The sequence below is a fragment of the Canis lupus genome, chromosome 36 (assembly GCF_003254725.2).
Source record: "Canis lupus dingo isolate Sandy chromosome 36, ASM325472v2, whole genome shotgun sequence".
NCBI classification, from domain to species: domain Eukaryota; kingdom Metazoa; phylum Chordata; class Mammalia; order Carnivora; family Canidae; genus Canis; species Canis lupus.
The window spans coordinates 4,663,765-4,682,178 of NC_064278.1; the positions used below are offsets into that span (position 1 = coordinate 4,663,765).

General features: G+C 37.1%; 1 protein-coding gene and 1 long non-coding RNA gene across 16 annotated transcripts in view; one reads left to right on the forward strand and one right to left on the reverse strand.

Annotated features, from left to right (window-relative positions):
- LOC112674717 (uncharacterized) overlaps positions 1-6,309 on the reverse strand; it is a 46,068-nt gene extending 39,759 nt beyond the window's left edge. For all 4 annotated transcript variants that reach the window (XR_003145524.3, XR_003145523.3, XR_007408777.1 and 1 more), the window contains exons 1-2: positions 6,164-6,309; positions 3,106-3,283 (exon numbers count right to left, since the gene is read on the reverse strand). This is a non-coding gene — a long non-coding RNA (uncharacterized LOC112674717). The remainder of the gene's footprint in view (positions 1-3,105; positions 3,284-6,163) is intronic.
- PKP4 (plakophilin 4) overlaps positions 1-18,414 on the forward strand; it is a 232,853-nt gene that overhangs the window by 165,862 nt on the left and 48,577 nt on the right. For 10 of the 12 annotated variants that reach the window (XR_007408776.1, XM_049106375.1, XM_049106382.1 and 7 more), the window contains 4 exons: positions 7,901-8,032; positions 8,145-8,335; positions 11,335-11,887; positions 17,348-17,536. Coding sequence is in view for 11 of the 12 variants with exons in the window: in XM_049106375.1 (XP_048962332.1) it covers positions 7,901-8,032; positions 8,145-8,335; positions 11,335-11,887; positions 17,348-17,536 (1,065 nt within the window). In the remaining variant the exon portion in view is untranslated. The remainder of the gene's footprint in view (positions 1-7,900; positions 8,033-8,144; positions 8,336-11,334; positions 11,888-17,347; positions 17,537-18,414) is intronic. The other 2 variants (XM_049106380.1, XM_049106381.1) reach the window with 1 other exon arrangement.

An 18,414-nucleotide genomic window follows, 5' to 3' on the forward strand; every position in this document is an offset into this window, starting at 1 on the left:
ATTGAAGCTGAATTACCTATAAATGTGCTAGCCTTTCTGCTAGTTTAGAACTATACATTTATTGCTGTGTTTGTGCAAGTTCTAGGTAGTTTCACTGTACACATCTTAGCTGCAGACACTTTCACAGCATAACTAATTCACCATAAGGCAGCTGTGCTATAAAAGATAAAAAATCATGAAAAATAAAAGGGGGACATTCATTCAAAGGACTTAATGAAATAAGAAAAATGAGTAGCAAAATGTAGAAGGCTAATGCAAAATATTTGAATACATTCAAAATGTGTAATGTAGAATCACAGCAATACTGTTTTTATTTTGTGGATTGTACCTAAGCATTTGTCTTCAAAGTCTTTTGTTTTTTTTTTCTTTTGTTTTTTTCAGTCTTTTGTTGATAGCATTATTAACTTTTGCTTGTTGATGTGTCTCCTCATTTGACATCACACTTTCTCTTTTTTCTTTGTTAGGAGAAACATCAGATTTCAAATATTAGGATGCATCTTTGAAACTGAAATTTTGTGTTGTGCTGTGATAAGCCTTCTACACAGTTGTTTGTTCTTGGCATATTGTCATATATCCATTGATAGATGTTCCAAAGTTCTTTGGGAAATGTGTGTTCAAAACTCTGCATCACTATATAGACCTTTATGAGGGCTAAGCTTTATGTAATATAAGAATAGAAGTACTGCATCACTGAAGAAAAGAAACCAAACTCAACCAGTTTGTTGTTTGGGTTTTTGGGGTTTTTTTAATCTTTTATGACAAGATCGCTTTATCGCCAATTAGTTTCTAAATATTCCTACACCATTTACACATACTATATGGGGATGTATATAATACATTCCCCAAAGACTTAAATACAGTGAATTAGGACTTTTTTTTTTCTAGAGAGAGAGAGAGAGAGAGAGCATGCTCATGGGGTAAGGGGTAGAGGGAGAGGCAGAGAAAGAGAATCTTAAGCAGGCTCTATAATCAGCACAGAGCCCGACACGGGGGCTCAATCTCATAAATCTGAGATCATGACCTGAGCTGAAATCTAGCTTAACCAGCTAAGCCACCCAAGGAGTTAGGACTTTGTATTAAAATCATATATCCAGTTTCAGACCCTAACATTTTATGTTTCATATATACATGTTAAATAAATATTTACGTGTTCTCATACTTTTAGTGATATGTGAACAATTATTCTATTAACTACCTAACATAAAATAGAACTTTTTATAATAAATTTATTTTTTATTGGTGTTCAATTTACCAACATACAGAATAACACCCAGTGCTCATCCTGTCAAGTGCCCCCCTCAGTGCCCGTCACCCATTCACCCCCACCCCCCGCCCTCCTCCCCTTCCACCACCCCTAGTTCGTTTCCCAGAGTTAGGAGTCTTTATGTTCTGTCTCCCTTTCTGATATTTCCTACACATTTCTTTTCCCTTCCCTTATATTCCCTTTCAAAAATAGAAATTATCTATTTTAGTTTAAAAGCTCCTCTTTTTCCATTACCACCTCCTCAACATACAGAGCCACACTTCCTCAGTTTACAGTTGTTGCTTTGGGAAATGTCAGAAAGACTACCATCTCTAACCCCATATTTCATTCTTATGCCAAAGTTACCCTGCATTTCACTCTATCTTGATAATCTACCAAAAAAGATAACCCAATAGAAGATTATAGGAAAACCTGGTTTCAGAAGACCTATCTATTCCTTTTGATAGGAATATCATCCTACACCTACATATTTTTATGTGTTTTTGTTTTTGTTTTTGTTTTAAGTTTTCTTGGGATGCCTGGGTGGCTCCATCCGTTAAGCATCTGCCTTCAGCTTAGGTTATGATCCCAGGGAACTGGGATCCAGTCAGGCTGCCTTCTTGGCTGGGAGTCTGCTTGTCCTTCTCCCTCTGCCCCGTGCCTCTCCCTACTCCTTGCTCATGCTTTCTCTCAGATAAATAAATAAAACCTTTGGGGAAAAAAAAGGGTTTTGGTTGTTTCGTTTTGAGGGTTTTTGTTTCATTTTAACAGAGGGGATCTATCTTATATCTCCTACTATCAAATATACCCATTTCTATATTTGGTAACATTTTTTTCCCTAAAAGGAATAAAGTGTATCTTTGAAAAAATAGTTGAATGATTTTTGAGCACTAGTTTTTTTTTTTTAATATCACAGCAAGTCCTTTATTCTTTTTTCAGCTTTCTCTGTAAGAAGCAAGAGACCCATGGCCTTTTATGGGTGTTGGAAACTTGACATGTGTGATCCATTTCTTTTCATTTTTATAGTTCTAAACTCCTTGTTTTTCTAGTTTTCCTCTTACAGATATAAATTCTGTATGGTAAGTAGGACACCTGTATTTTAATTCATGCCTAGACTAAAAATACTTGATAAATACCCATTTTAATATGACTATTTGCAGAAAGACCTTTTTTTCCTAACAATTATTTTTAATCATTTTGTATTCCTGAACAGAATTCAGGAATTTTAAATATTTATGAACAAGAAATCTCTCTGGCGACATATAAAACTATAAAATACGTTTTTAGATTTGCATTAGAGAAATTAAATAAAGTGCTTTATACCAGCTTATACAGAAACTAAGTTTCCTGAAACCACAAAATTGAATCCAGGAAGATGAGCTTTTGTGGTAGATTTCAAGGCAGCCTAATTGATGTTTAGAGCAAAGTTTAAAATGAACTAGAAGATACTTCATTAATGGTTTCCATTTTCCAAGACTTTTCGCTCATCATTTTCTAGATGAGTAAAATTTTTAGAGCTACTGTCTTAATATTTAAAAGATAGCATAAGACCCAAGAATCTAGATATACTCAAAGAGAACCAGACTAGAAATAGTTTCAGTAAACAAGATCGTCTGCCCGTTATCTCAAGTTTTTATTTCCATTAATACCCAGCTTAGAAGGATATCATATGTATACAGTAATCTGGATTTGAGTAAATACTCCAGGTATCTGTAATATTCTTAAGATATCAGTCAATGTCCAGCCGTGTCTTCTGTGGATCAAAGAATGTTTTTATGATTCCTGTTTCTGTCACCCTATTCACATTTCCGCTCTGCAACAGTATTTCCAGATTATCTTATTTCCTCTGATAATAGGGTTACCTGCTGTAGAAGTGAATCATGTACATTGAAGAAGTTACTGAAGAGATGAAGTCTTTTCAAGGCCATCATCCGTATCCTCTTCCAGAATTTGGTCTAGAGCTTTTCTTCTTAGCCATATAAGGCACTGGAATATATCTGTAGCTTTGTGAAATGTAGATTCCTTCCTGAACCTGCAGCCCTACAGGAAGCCAGAGTACCATAAGCCATTCAGGAAGTTGAGTCCCCATAAGATAAAATGTTCTACTCATATTTTCATGAAGTGATGCCACTCAGAGTATGAAAGCCTAACCTTGACTCACAGGCCAGAGTTGGAAGAAAAGTGAGATACTCCGTTCCCTTAACTGTCAAAGACAGCATCATCTGCTGTAACACTGCATTCTGTTACCGTCCCAGGAGTCCTGCCAAAATTCACATTGCACTATCTTTTATGTAAGGGCAAACCTTAAAACACCATAGCAACTCAAACAAGCACAAACAAGGAGACTCTAGCAAAAAATTATAGTATGCTGGACTGTGAAAGACTAGCTACAGAGTTGTATATACCAAAAATCTCCTTACTGATCTCTAAGTTCCTGTTTCCATGGTGATTTTACACATAGTACAGACCTCCATTTCATATACCATAAACAGTTAGACACAGATTAACAAAGCAGAGGAATTTCAGTAATTTCAAGTTCTTTGGAAAGACCTTAGCCTTTTTCCTGAGCATATTTTTATGCACACTTGGTGTGTATTTGGGAGGTATATCATAATACACTTTGTACTTTATCTTTCACTGTGAGCTTAATGGTGGATAATAATGAGATTTACATAACCCTACAGCATAATTGTCCCTTACTCACTAGTATTTTCTTAGCTACAGTCTTCTACTTTTTCTAATTATTTTCCTTGTTTAGGTGATATTGGGGCACTCAGATGAAATGTAACAGGCAAGAAGGACCATGTTTCCAATAATCTCCCATTCATAAACACAAATGGAGATTATTTCATTCTACCTTGAAGTTTGTCCAAGTTCCATATTTTTAGACATGCATTTTCATGGAAGATGCTAATTTGATGTTTGAAAATACTCCATAAGATATTTCTGATGTCCCACAAAACATGTTTGTGGAAAAAGTAACATGTTCTTCAGCACACAGATGAAAGAAGTAGCATTAACATTCTGTTTGCCATTTTGTTCATCAAAATGTCTCAATTTCATGTTCTCATTGCATTAAATCACAACATGCCAAATATTTAATTCTAGTTTATAGCAGTGATTGTGAAGTGATCCCATCCTGTAAGGCTCTGTGGTTTCTCTGGTAAATGTGACTAGTGTCTTCTTTCATTCCTCATAGCACATTTTTGAAAGACAATCATTTTAAAGTAAGACTGCATAAATAACAATAGGTGATCATCTCAAACCTTAATCCTACTACAATAAGAATGCCTTCTACAGTAATTAGGAATTGGGTCTTACCATAGGTAGAGACTATCTGTGTATAATTTATGTGTGTGCATGTAATTTGGGAATTACAAGTTTTCAAGGCAACAGTAAATAATAGTAAAACAATTTGAAAATAATTTAACTTTCTTTCAATGATTGAGAAGAAATGTTGGTATCTTTTTGTCTTTGCAGATATACATTACCATTGGGCTTCATTATAGAGTAGAAAAATGACTGAAGACCTCCTTGATAGTTAAGAAGTGGTTGCTTTATAGTTTGTATTAGATTAATCTCACTTATCAACTTTTTAAAACTCAAACTTTCATATTTACTTAAAGATAGGGGCACCTGGGTAGCTTGGTTGGTGGAGTGGCAGCTCATGATCTTGGGGTTGTGGGTTTTAGCCCCATGTTGGGTGTAAAGATTACTTAAATTCTTTTTAAATCTTTAAAAAAATAAACTTTGATCCTGCTATCTATGCTCAGTTATTTAAATCTACAAATTGGATTTGGAGGACATAGGAATGTAGTATTTTAGTCTTCACATCACTATCTTACTCTCTTTTTCTGCATACTATGTTTTTGAAGCTTTGTGTTTAAGAGTATAAGAAACAGTGGTGCCCGGCTTGGTTAAGGAGGATCCAGCTCTTGATTTTGGCTCAGGTCATGATCTCAGGGTCATAGGATCAAGCCCCACATAGGGCTGTGCAATCAGCAGGAAGTCTGCTTGAGATTCTCTCCCTCTCCCTCCATCTTTCCTCTTACTCTCTCTCAAATAAATAAATAAATCTTTAAAGGTATAGGAAACAAGTACTAACATTTAGAGAGGATTTATGGTTGTATTATTTTCAGGGTAATTTTTAAAATTTTGTTTGGGTTTTTTGTTTTGTTTTGTTTTGAGATACTAAGTCTGTTTTTATTATTAGGATGACCAGTATGGAATCCTGTATCTCACAGTTTGTGCTTGCTCTGTTTAAGATTATTTATTTTAAATAGCTTCTCTTAAAGAAGAGTTTAAATAAGCACAACTGTCACATGATTTGTGAGAAAATATCCTACTGGATGAGGAGACACAATTGCTGAGGTTACAGATTTTTAGGGTGCCTCTTTCTATTTAAATACTAGCTCCTAATAGTTTAAAACAAACAAACAAAAAAAGGCGTACATGGAACTCTAATGGGTTTCAGTTTCCATGGTGATAAGTTTTCAGCTCCTGACACTGCATGCCACCTAGTGTTTCCAAGGCAAAAGCTTTGATGTATTGGTGTCCCACGTTTTATCTTGTACTAAAGCTGAAGCTGAGAACTATCTGAACCTCCTTTTCTTTTAAAAAATGCTACATTTTCCATGTATGAGAAGTCGTGGAGCTACCACGGGGGTGCTGCCGTATCTACAGAAAGTTGTCGTTTCCCATTTGATGTTTGAGAGCTCCATTTTGGATGAAGCCATGGTGGACTGCGGCACAGCCTGCTCTCTGCCGTCCTCGGTGTCACTATTCGCAAGCACACCAATTCCTTGCACAACTCTTCTAGCCTAGCTAACTACGTATTTTAGTTAGTCCTTGATAAAATTCCATCCCGAAGTGCTATGTAAGAATGTATAGAACCCTAGAAACTCCTACCAGAAGACTTACAGATGAAGCAGATCACTCTCCAGGATTATCAGCCTGCCAGAGCCTCAGATCACGTTTCCATGTGTACCCGGGAAACCATAGACAATCTGTAATCTGTATTGAAATTCCAAACTTAAGAATTCAGAACTGCCTCAGAACTCCACCACCTAGAAGTGTACTGTCAAATAATAAATCAGGAGACAGATCGTTAAAAATCTATATTAAGAATGTCAGCGAATCTTTCTGGAGGCTAGGAAACAAAACCTTGGATTGAATTCGGCATCAAGCTAAAAATTTAGAATGCAGTTGGGCTCCCAGCTCTCCTATAAACTTTATATTCACTTTCCAAACTAGCTTGATCAGCAATGCTTACAAGTTTTACTTTGCTTTACATAGATAAACTTTACTGAGTATAATAAAGCCATAGCACAATGCCAGGCGTGAATCAGCACTCAATAAAGAAGCTGCTCTTCTTACTGCGAATTTGTTTGTTAGATATTACTGGTCACCGACTGCACACAGTCTACATGTCCTGGGCACTTAGGAGATACCAGTAAGCAGACCAGACCAAACTCCCTGCTCGCCCTGTTCCTACACTCTAATGGAGAGAGAGTTCAAGTGTAGGATAGAAGGGACACACTTTACCTCCCTTGGGAAACTTTTCCTAAGCTCCTTTCCCCCAGGTGCTCCCTGTGTCCCACACACACACGCGTATCTTTTCACATAGCTGCTTTCTTAGGGCCATAATAGTTAAAGGAAGAAAGTTAGAAAGGAAAGACAAATGAGAACACTGAAATCCTTAGGATTGTACCTTGGACCAGAATGTGATAGACTTCATGTAAATCTTTAAAGAGAGAGTGAAGCAGTGTTCTTGAAAATGTTTGTTAGCAATCTGAGGGTTAAATTTGAGGAAAGAGACTTCTGAAGATAATCAGAACGTGGGCAAATATATTTTGAAAGTACTAGAGAAAAGAGGTCACGTTTGAATGGAAATGGGGAGACGCAGTATGATTTACACCACTTCAATTTACAGCGTACAAAATGGAAGTAGGAATAGAGAAGGAGAGAAATAGTTTTAAGATCAAGATGACAAAATGATACTGTTGAAAGTAAGAGATAATGGGAGAGATGGATTTGGCTAGAGGAAACGAGGATAAGGTTTAGATTTGTCTATATTGATTCAGAAAAAAACTAAAAATAAGGAAAGCAAATGGATAAAAAATTAAAGTTTCCATCATTTGTAATTCTGTAGACAATGTACAGAGTTCCATTGATTTTATATAACATGAAGTATAACATAAAAACCTAGCTCTGCCTTCAGAGGTTTCATTACCAAGCTCAATAATATAAACATGCAAGTTTTTATTTCAAACATTTGGAGGTATGGAGGATCTTTTATTAAACACTGTGACCACCATTCTTACTCAGAGTCTTCCTCTTGGAGGAAGTCACCCGAGAAGTGAATCTTCCAAGGAGGAACAAAGTCAGTTTTCAGATTTTAATTTTGTATAACATGTAAGTTAACTTGGGGTGGTAATCAGGATAGACAATTGCCATAAAATTTAGAAAAATATGTTAATAAAATGAGTCTATTGAACACTTTCGTGTAGAAAAGAGTCTAAATGATTGTGCAGTTTACAATGAAAATAGTTTTGTATTGACTTAAATTATAAGAAGTTACAAATATCTGAACCTTTTTAGCAAGTTTTAATGTAATACTGTCATTAGATTTAGCTGATTAAATTTATCTTCTTACAGATGTGCCAAATACTGGTGTAAACAAACCTAGAGTTTCTGACGCTGTCCATCCCAACAACTATCTCATCAGGACAGAGCCAGAACAGGGGACCCTCTATTCACCAGAACAGACATCTCTCCATGAAAGTGAGGGTCTGTTGTATTATCTTTTAAGTATTGGATTTGCTTTTAATTTGTGTGCTATTTGAAAATGAGCATCAGAAGTGTAAAATAAAGATATTTTCTGCTGGTTTCATTCCTGCAGGATCATTGGGTAACTCAAGAAGTTCAACACAAATGAATTCTTATTCTGACAGTGGATACCAGGAAGCAGCAAGTTTCCACAATAGCCAGAATTTGAGTAAAGCAGATAATAGACCCCAGCATTCATTCATAGGATCAACTAATAACCATTTGGTGAGGAACTCAAGAGCTGAAGGACAAACACTGGTTCAGGTAAGGCAAGCACATCAAGATCCTTGTGAGGAAATACCCTCCTAACTGAATATCTGTTATAAATATTCTTTATTAGAAATAAAACCAATACTTACATTTTTATTTTATAGAATGGGCAAAGTAGCAAAATCATTTTAACACTTTTCAGGTCTGTGATACTAAAAAAAAACTTGTAGGAATTATTTAGGAGCTCATATTAATGAATTCTGATAAATTTCAATACAAGAGAATAATTCTCCTAGAAGAAGCAAGTTTGGCATAAAAGGAAGAGTCCAGGGCAGGAGTGTGAGAAAACTGGGTAGAATATTGTAATCCCATAGGGATGTGCGTTCCTAAAAATACTAGAGCTCCAGTATGTTCTAAAGAGTCCTAGAGGCCTAAGCACTATTCCAACACCTGAATAAAATAGGACTGGCCCCTTCTAACCAAAGATTTTTGCCTTCACCTGTGGAATTATTCCCTGAAATCCCATTTCTTTGTTAAAATGTGGATATTCTTGCCTATAGAAAGGTATCATGTACAAGTGTAGCCATTCTGTTAAGTTAGGATTTTCTAACTTGTGGGTCAAAAAAAGAGATGGCCTGTGTACGTTTTTATAAAAACTCATTAGCTCCTCACTCATTGCCACTTCATTCCCATCAGTCCACTAACATGTGCCAGAATTAATGGAAGCAGGGTGGCAGTAACCAGTGGGGATAACAGTCTGTAGAAGTACCCCAGTGGTTTCTCTGGAGCTAAAAAATGGCAAGATCATCAAAGAAGTTAGGCAGACACTAATCCTCCCATAATGTAATAGAGGAAGCCCTGCGTATAACACTGCAGTGGGCCAGGCTTCCCTGCACCAAAGGAGAAACACAGGAGGACTTTGGAACTTCGGCTCAACAATTTAGGAGAAATTCTTAAGTAATGAAAAATAGTTCTGTATTAAGCAAAAATATAGTGCATGAATTTTTAAGCCAAGCTGCACCCCTAGTCCTTAGAGTATACATTTGTTCCTTTGCCATTAGGGATGGTTTGATAGGAAAGTTTGAGAAGCTTTGGACTAGGTACTTACAGGAGTTTATCCACTTGGGTGAATTTTTATGTCAGCTGGCTTGAAGTCACACTTTAGAATAATAATTATCTTAACTAGAAAAATTGTCTTAACTAGAGAAATTGTCTTTTCTCCCTAAAAGTGGGGTACTTGGTACTTACCTCTTTTTTTTTTTTTTTTTTTTTAACTTACAGTAAGTTTATTTTGTTCCTAGAGCTGAAGAATTAGGTTGCAAGGGGGTCTCTAAAACTCGATTTGCATGTAGTCTGGGCAACACGTTTCTAGCTTTTGGACCAAGTATCCCATTTTGGTAGGAAACCGCTCATATGTGAGATCTTCTTCACTTATTTTTAGCACTATTTCTAAACCCCAAGCACAGATTTTAATTTTCCAACTGTCTACTAATTTGCAAACTCCCTCTTTCTTGCCTTGTTGTTTATTTACAATTGCTTTCCTACCCCAGATCTTCTCTCCATGGCTGTTGCCTTCCTAGAATTGTTGAGTTTGAACACACTTGAGGTGTCAGAGCAGGTGTGTCAGCTAGTCCACTTGCTTATGATGCATGGAGACAAAGCATTCTTTCCCTTAACGACATCTAAGAGTCTATAAAATCCTTGCCTTATTCCTGTTTCCTTAGAGCCCCAGCTAAAAGTGAAAGGGAGTTGGTGGGAACTGTACTCCAGCAGCCTGGTCTTGGGCTTGGAATTCAGTGCCCTACTGTCTCATCCTATGCCTGTTCCTCTCAGGCCAGTGCCCCCGTCCAGCCCCCATCCCTCATTGTTGTGCTGCATTACAAAAGGCATCTGAGACCTAGTGCTTGCAGGAGTGAGTCTACAGATTCATAGAAGGACCAGCCATGGCAGAAATGTTCTTCATTTCCCATTCTGGTCTTTTCCAGCTGGCTAGCGAAGAACCCACCAGAGACTTTGAGCATTTCTCCTTGCTGCAACAGATTTTGGGGTACTTTTTTGCATCTCTCTAAATCCACCAGCTAAAGATAAGAGCTTATAGTTCAAAAGGCGGTAGAAAGAAATGGACAAAATCACTAGGAGCCACACTTGAGCTACAGGAAGAAATTTGGCTAGAGCACCTGTGCAACCAGGCTGTCCCTTGACAGTAGATTCACCAAGGAGAGCTTTGGACCCCAGGCCCTATCCAAACATTCATTTATTCCACATTGAAAGAACACATTCCTTTTGTTAATGGGGCCAACCCATAAAGATGAATTAATTATAGACACTCCTCTAGTCACATTTAGATTGATGCATTCAAATACTGTTTTGTTTTGTTTTACATAAATGCAGTACCTTGGCCAAACACACAGTGTTATATTAGTTTTAGGTATACCATATAGCAATTCAACAATTCTGTATATTACTCAGTGCTCATCACCGTGTTTTCATAATTCCCTTTATCTATTTCATCCACCCTCCTACCCACCTTCCCTCTGACAACCACTAGTTTGTTCTCTATATTTAAAAGTCTGTTTTTTTTCTTCCTTGGTCTCTTTTTTTCTTTGTTTCTTCATTTGTTTTGGTTCTTAAATTCCACATATGAGTGAAATCGTATGGTATTTGTCTTTCTCTGTCTGACTTATTTCACTTAGCATTATGTCCTTTAGATCCACCCATGTTGTTGCAGATGTCAATACAACATTTTATCCATTGTGAAAAATGCATAGGCAGGAGGGTAAAAAAAATAAAGGTGAAAGAAAAATGAATATTAAGTATCTTTGGATCTCTCTTTACTGGTTGATTTAGTATTCTGAAGGGGAAAAGGTAGAGGTTAAACTACCAAAAGAAGGTAGGCCAAGAAAAGCACAGTAAGAACAAATACCCAGCTCTAAAGCATAAAAAGGAAAGGACAGTGAATTCAGTCTTTAGTGAGCTATGTGCATTTTTTTCTGTAATGACAGTGGACACAAAACCCTGGATAAACCCGTTCTCTTTTTTCCCCCTTTCATCAGCCATCAGTAGCCAATCGGGCCATGAGAAGAGTTAGTTCAGTTCCATCTAGAGCACAGTCTCCTTCTTATGTTATCAGCACAGGCGTGTCTCCTTCAAGGGGGTCACTGAGAACTTCTCTGGGTAGTGGATTTGGCTCTCCGTCAGTGACCGACCCCCGACCACTGAACCCCAGTGCATATTCCTCCACTACCTTACCTGCTCAGCGGGCAGCCTCTCCGTACTCTGCACAGAGACCCGCCTCCCCTACAGCTGTGCGACGGATTGGGTCAGTCACCTCCCGGCAGACCTCCAATCCCAACGGACCAACCCCACAGTACCAAACGACCGCCAGAGTAGGGTCCCCACTGACTCTGATGGATGCACAAACTCGAGTAGCTTCCCCATCCCAAGGCCAGGTGGGGTCGTCGTCCCCCAAACGCTCAGGGATGACCGCTGTACCACAACATCTGGGACCTTCGCTGCAAAGGACTGCTCACGACATGGAACAATATGGACAGCAGCAGTATGAAATTTACGAAAGAATGGTTCCACCTCGGCCAGACAGCCTGACAGGTGAGTGCAAGTGACAGCACGACATAAAGCCGGATGAGGAAATCTTGTGCGTGATCGTCACTGAAACAGAGCATGATAACATGGGAAAGCTTATGTTTTTATCTCAGACTTTACACTGCTAACTTCACACTGACTTGTCTTTCAGGCTCTATAATTCTTAGTGCATGAAACTATATACATTTATATCAACCAAAAACCTCCCCCTCCCAACATTGGGTACAAAAAGTATGTTTTTGCATTTTAGAAGCACTGGTTGTAATTCTAGGCTGTTTATCCAGTTTTGTTTTTGTTTTTTAGTGAAAGATTTTTCACTAGATAAGCTTACTCATATCCAAACCCCTAAATGATGTTAAAAGATGGCATCAGAATATCTCTTTAAATATTTAGCTTTTTTAAAAGAAAAGCTATAATGGTATAGAATATGGATTTTTCTCACCTACTGCCTTGATTTTAGCTTCCTATTGGGAAATTCACAAAGCTCTTATGATTACCTTCAAATGCGACTCAGATTAAATCAGAAAGACACCAGCAAGGTGCCTGATACTATAGCCATTTCCTTCAGGGTAGTTTCATGGAGGATTTCCCACATAATGTATAGACATAGTTCTTTTTATCAAAATGAAGTTTATCTTTAGTTAGTGTTTTAAGTTGCATTTTAAAGTAAGTTGCATTTTTCCCCATTTTATACACAATGGGGAAAAAATTAAAACTATGTAAGAAAATGTGAAATGAGAAATGAAAAATCTCAGGCTCCTCGACCCTTAACCAGTCCCACTCATCAGTGGAGGGTTCTGTGTTTACATATATAAGTTCATATATTACATACAAATGTGCACACATTGTGTTTTATACTGATGGGAATTCTGTTATATATTTATATATATTAAATACCTTATACATATGTAAATATGTGTAATATATATATCTTCTTTTTTTAATATGTCTAAGAGCTCCATTCTGTCAAGAGATGCCTATGACCCCCATTTTTATAGATAAAATTCCTTTTATCTCTACTTTATTAATGGACATTTGGGTTGTTTTTTCATTTTTAGATAGTAGAGACAACCATGCAATATATATAGTTAGTTCTATTTTGTTCTTGCATATTTTGCACTACTCAGATAACTATGGGATTCATTTCTTTAAGTAAAATTGCTAAGTCAAAATATATGTGTATTTGTTCTTAAATATTGTCATACCTCCTGCCTTCCAGGAAAGTTGCATAAATTTCTATTTCCACCACTAGTTTTGAGCCTATGTATTCTCCTAGACCTTCACTAGCACTGCACATTGTCAGAGTGCTTCGTCTTTGCCAGTGTGGTAGGTTAAAAGCTGCATCTCATTGTTTTAAATGCCCTTTATTGAGTTATGACTAAGATTGAAGATTGTACATGTTTATCAGCCATTCTGTTTCTTTTCTGCAAACCGCAAGTGTAGGATTTTTTACTTTGTTTTTGGTATTTCTTATTTATACGAGTTTGTATTATTTTGTATAGTAACATTAATACCTTTTCCTATGGCTTCTGAGAAAGATAAAGCCTTTATGAGATTTTCTAGTTGAATAATTTTGCATGAAGAATTAAAATTGAACTAGAACTTGAGCTCAGATAAAGTACTAGTGGAGAAACCACCTTTTTTTCATTCAATCATCAGAGGAGAGCACTTGGCTTAGATATTTTCTAGCATGCCTCTGAAAGTCTGCAGCAAAGTGAGGTAGGAATCATTTATGAAATTCTGTCTCCCAAGGAAACCTTGAAAGATAAATCGTTCTGAGAATTTCTGTATTCCCCCCTGTGTATGTATAGAACAGCTATGCAGAAATCTATGTTTGCAGTAGAGTGAAGTAGAAACCGAGGAAAGGAAGTGAGCACATAAATTACTGTCTATGTTTAACCCCAAGACGGATGGTCTCCTTTGGTTTAAAACGCCTGCCTTCTGACATTGCAGGTAAAATTAGACTGTTTCACGGGGGGAGAAAAGCAGACCTAGACTATCACAGATTTTTTTTTTCCCTAGTCGACTACAGTCTTCAAAAGAAGCAAAGAGTTTCCTTATAAAGGTTCTAGAAAAAAAAAAATGAAAACTAAAAATAAAAAAATTAATTAAATAAATAAATAAATAAAGTTCTAGAGAAGCTTTGCTTCTCATCATCTACCTGCCCACTTATTCTGAATGTGGGTCCTATTTTGTGAATTCCTTTCTTTTATTCTTACTTTGGAAAGTGTTGTGCTTGTCACGATATTTACTATGGTTCTTGACGTCAGAGGATTAATAACCTTCTAATTGATAAGCCTGAAGCAATATTTTATAATAGATTCAGACACTTGCATATTTGTTTATAATAATTTAAGTGATGATATAATATGTGTATAAATTACTTCCTACAACAGAAAAATATGCCTGCTCTAAAATATTCATTTTAGTAAAATCAGAGCATGTCAGGAAAAGTTTCGAGAATACAAAGAATACCATTTGGGAGATAAATTTATGTCTATTTCCAGTGTCTTAAATATAAAGATTTTAAATCACAGAGTATATGTCACTGTAATAGGTAAACTGATATGTATTTGTGGTATTGCAAATAGAAACTATTGGTTAGGTAAATAATATTGTGGAAGATCAGTCTTTTCCATTATTTGGAGGGAGAGAGAAGGCTATTAAAAATAAATTTGTGTGAATACTTCTGGAAAAATTATTTCTAATAATAGTTAAAGAAGAAATTATTTGTCTTCCAATTTAAAAGATACCTAAGTTATAGTGGATTTTCTACACATAATCATTTTAGTTATTCTATAGAAGCAATGCAATTTTGTGATTCTTTTTAAATGTAAATGTATAGGACATTTGAGTTTTATTTGTGTGTGTACACGAACAGGTGAACAAAGATAGTAACCATCGCTGTTTTGTTATTCACAAAGATTTCTAAAATCAAAAAGTACTATATTTCACTCTAATTCTAAGGCTTTTATTTTCCATTATCGTATGCCACATATAGTAATTTCATCTCACTAATAATCTTAAAACAAGTGAATATTTGCTGGATGCTTTTTAGAGTTAACAACAACCTCATTTTGTTACCTTTCCCATGAAATTATAGTAAATATTTACAAATACTTAAAAATCATATCATACCTCATAGTTGCCAGCAAAGAATCTACCAGATGCTTGCACCGTGAGACTTGTAACATTCTGAGAATGATGCAGAAGGCTTTGTTCTTATTTCACATTACCAGGGAGGGTAGTGGGGCCATGGGAGCTCAGGCAATTTCAAGAGCATCCGGGGCTTGGCTTGCCTACAGTGTTGAGTGATTTACAGAATCCCACAGCAAATCACAAGTATTTGTGGCTCTATGGAGTGTCAAAATAGCACCTTGTATTGAAAAGATTGCCAAGGACCAGGTGTATTTAACTGCCCACTTTATATCACCATTAACAAAAACAATGTCTGCACCTTTCTTCAGAATACTCATGGATTCCGTAAAGCAATGGAGCTTTCCTCTGCTAAGAACGAGAAATTTTTTTAAAGATTTTATTTATTTATTTATGAGAGACACAGAGAGAGAGGCAGAGACACAGGCAGAGGGAGAAGAAGGCTCCCTGCAGGGAGCCTGACCTGGGACTCGATCCTGGGTCTCCAGGATCTGGCCCTGGGCTGAAGGCAGCGCTAAACCGCTGAGCAACCGGGGCTGCCCCAGAACAAGAAATCTACAAGTGAATAAAAAGTTGGAATCTCCAAATGAGAACTTTACAGTAACAATCCTAATACCATCTTTAGAGTTACTTTGGCTTCCACGTACCCCTGGTGGGCTAACTTTGCCCCTTAATTCTGTGCTCTTTGAGGGCTCTGCCAGGTTCAAGACCTCTCACGCCATGTCTCCTTGAACCTTGAGGATTAGCTGTAGCCAGTGTTGTGTGTTCCTTCTCAGCCCTACAAATAAGTAGTTCTCTGATGGAGACAAATCACATTTCCTTTTGGGCTCTCAGTTTCCTTGGTTTTGAAATGAGGTTTGGCCAGATAATCCCAATTGTATGATTGTTTAAGCCCATGATCTTGTAAGTGGAGAGCCAGTAGCTAAAACCTGTATTGGTCCATTTAGTTTCTTTCCATGTCACATTGCTGTCCAGGGTAGGTAATAATCATTCATCCCAGAAGTTCTGCGTATTGGGACGCCTGGGTGGCTCAGTGGATGAGCTTCTACCTTCAGCTCAGGAAGTGATCCTGGAGTTCCAGGATTGAGTCCTGTGTTGGGCTCCCTGCAGGGAGCCTGCTTCTCCCTCTGACTGTGTCTCTGCCTCGCTCTCTGTATCTCTCATGAATAAATAAATTAAATATTTTTTTTAAAAAGGAAATTCTGCATATTAAACTTTCTTCCCACTCCTCACAAGCAACATTATCATTCATGTTCAGGCCCATTTGCCTTTAGGTATCATGTGATTAACTGAGCTAATAGGAGGTGAATGATCCTATCTTTTTGTAATTAGTTACTGTGTTAATTATTTGCAGTCATTTTAAAAGCAAGTAAATGCTAACTTCAGATACGTTTGTGCTTTCTTTTGCTCATATTTAGAACATAACTTTAATGTTCTTACCAAGTGACAGATTTTACTTACTGATGATGATAAATCACAAACTTCTGAGCATCATAATACAGACTGTTACCAATTCAATTTCTTTAATATTTGGGTTTGAACTGTGTACTTTTTTTTATCACAAGTCCAATCTGTAAACTTCCATTATTAACAGTTTGAATGAAAGAATTTTTCAAATGATTTAATATTAATGTACTAACTTTATGCTTTTCTTTTGTACTAGAAAGAAGGTAAACCAGAATCTAGTATGTGGGTTCCTGCCAAAACAACTATGTTTAAAAAGCAGAGAAAAATACAAAGCCAACAAATAGTAAAACAATACCTCATAATAATAAATGTTATTGGTCCACTGATAATAGTCTAATTTTATAACAGAAAATTTCATGTTTTCCTGTAAAAATCATGAGTGAGTTGAAAGACATATTTCTAAAGTGTTCTTAAACATTAGCCTTTACTAAACACTGTTATGTAGACATTGTCTTAGATGTTGAGATTTAAGAGGTGTGGGACATGGTGGGCCCTGCTGCAAGAGCTGGTAGTCCAGTCCTGCAGAGCAGCAAAGAGAATGGTATAAACCAGTGTTCTTATGTTTGAACAAGGGAAATTGTGTAACAGTAGAAGAGGGCATTCTCTTTTCTGTCACCGCGATAAAATAGCTTACCGTTGGGGAATGAATTTCAGAGTATCAAACCATCTAATAACTTATTTTTTCTTAGAAAATTTACCTTTATCTGGCATCCTCTTGTAAAACTCAGTAGGTTTGGTGTTTAGACTTAACATTTGGTCCTATTGGTAAGGTCCTATTAATAAGGCTTTTAACCTCACCAGAATTTTCTCAATTTCTTAATGATGTGATTTTCCCTCCTCTAGGCTTACGAAGTTCCTATGCTAGTCAGCACAGCCAGCTTGGGCAAGACCTTCGTTCGGCTGTGTCTCCCGACCTGCACATCACTCCGATATATGAGGGGAGGACCTATTACAGCCCAGTGTACCGCAGCCCAAACCACGGGACTGTGGAGCTCCAAGGATCACAGACAGCGTTGTACCGCACAGGTTCAGGTGGGCCTCGGCACCATTCAGCTCGTTTCCCAAATGCACAGGCCCAAGAGCAGAAGTTCTTCTTGAGATTGGATGCTCTGGTAGTAAGAAATCACAGTGCCCATTTGATTGTCAGATGAGCAGCTGTGACAGCCAATAGATAAGCAATAGCACAAGTTCGTATTGTACCTGTTTATAAGTGACATATTTTTTACCTTAGTTTAATCTAATCAATGAACATATTAATTGGGATCCCTGGGTGGCACAGTGGTTTAGCGCCTGCCTTTGGCCCAGGGCACGATCCTGGAGACCCGGGATCGAATCCCACTTCGGGCTCCCGGTGCATGGAGCCTGCTTCTCCCTCTGCCTGTGTCTCCGCCTCTCTCTCTCTCTCTCTCTCTCTCTCTCTCTCTCTCTGACTATCATAAATAAATAAAAATTTAAAAAAAAAATGAACGTAGTAATTATACTGTTGATTCACAAATAAGTTTGTAGAGCTACGAATCTGACTCTCCTTGGATTTGAAATATATCGGATATAGAAAGGAAAACCTTTGTTGGGATGTTCCTTTGTGCTTTTGTTTCCTGGAACGTGTATGTAGAGAAGATCCCTTGATAAGTTATTTGCCTATCTTTAATTTAGCATCTGTGCAGCCCAAGTACATTTCGTATTACTCCTTTTTAGATACTAGATTTCCCCTGAACGTCTAAGTGTAGAATGTGAAATATATATTCCTCATGATGGACTCAGTCTGGGACAGAATACAGTAATTGTATTTATAAAAATATGGAGCTAGTACATCACACCCTTGCATCCCCACTGTCACTTTTATACCACACCATAGTGGCTGGTAGAGCAGAAGCTATAGCCTATGGCCACATGACCCGTCAGATTATACT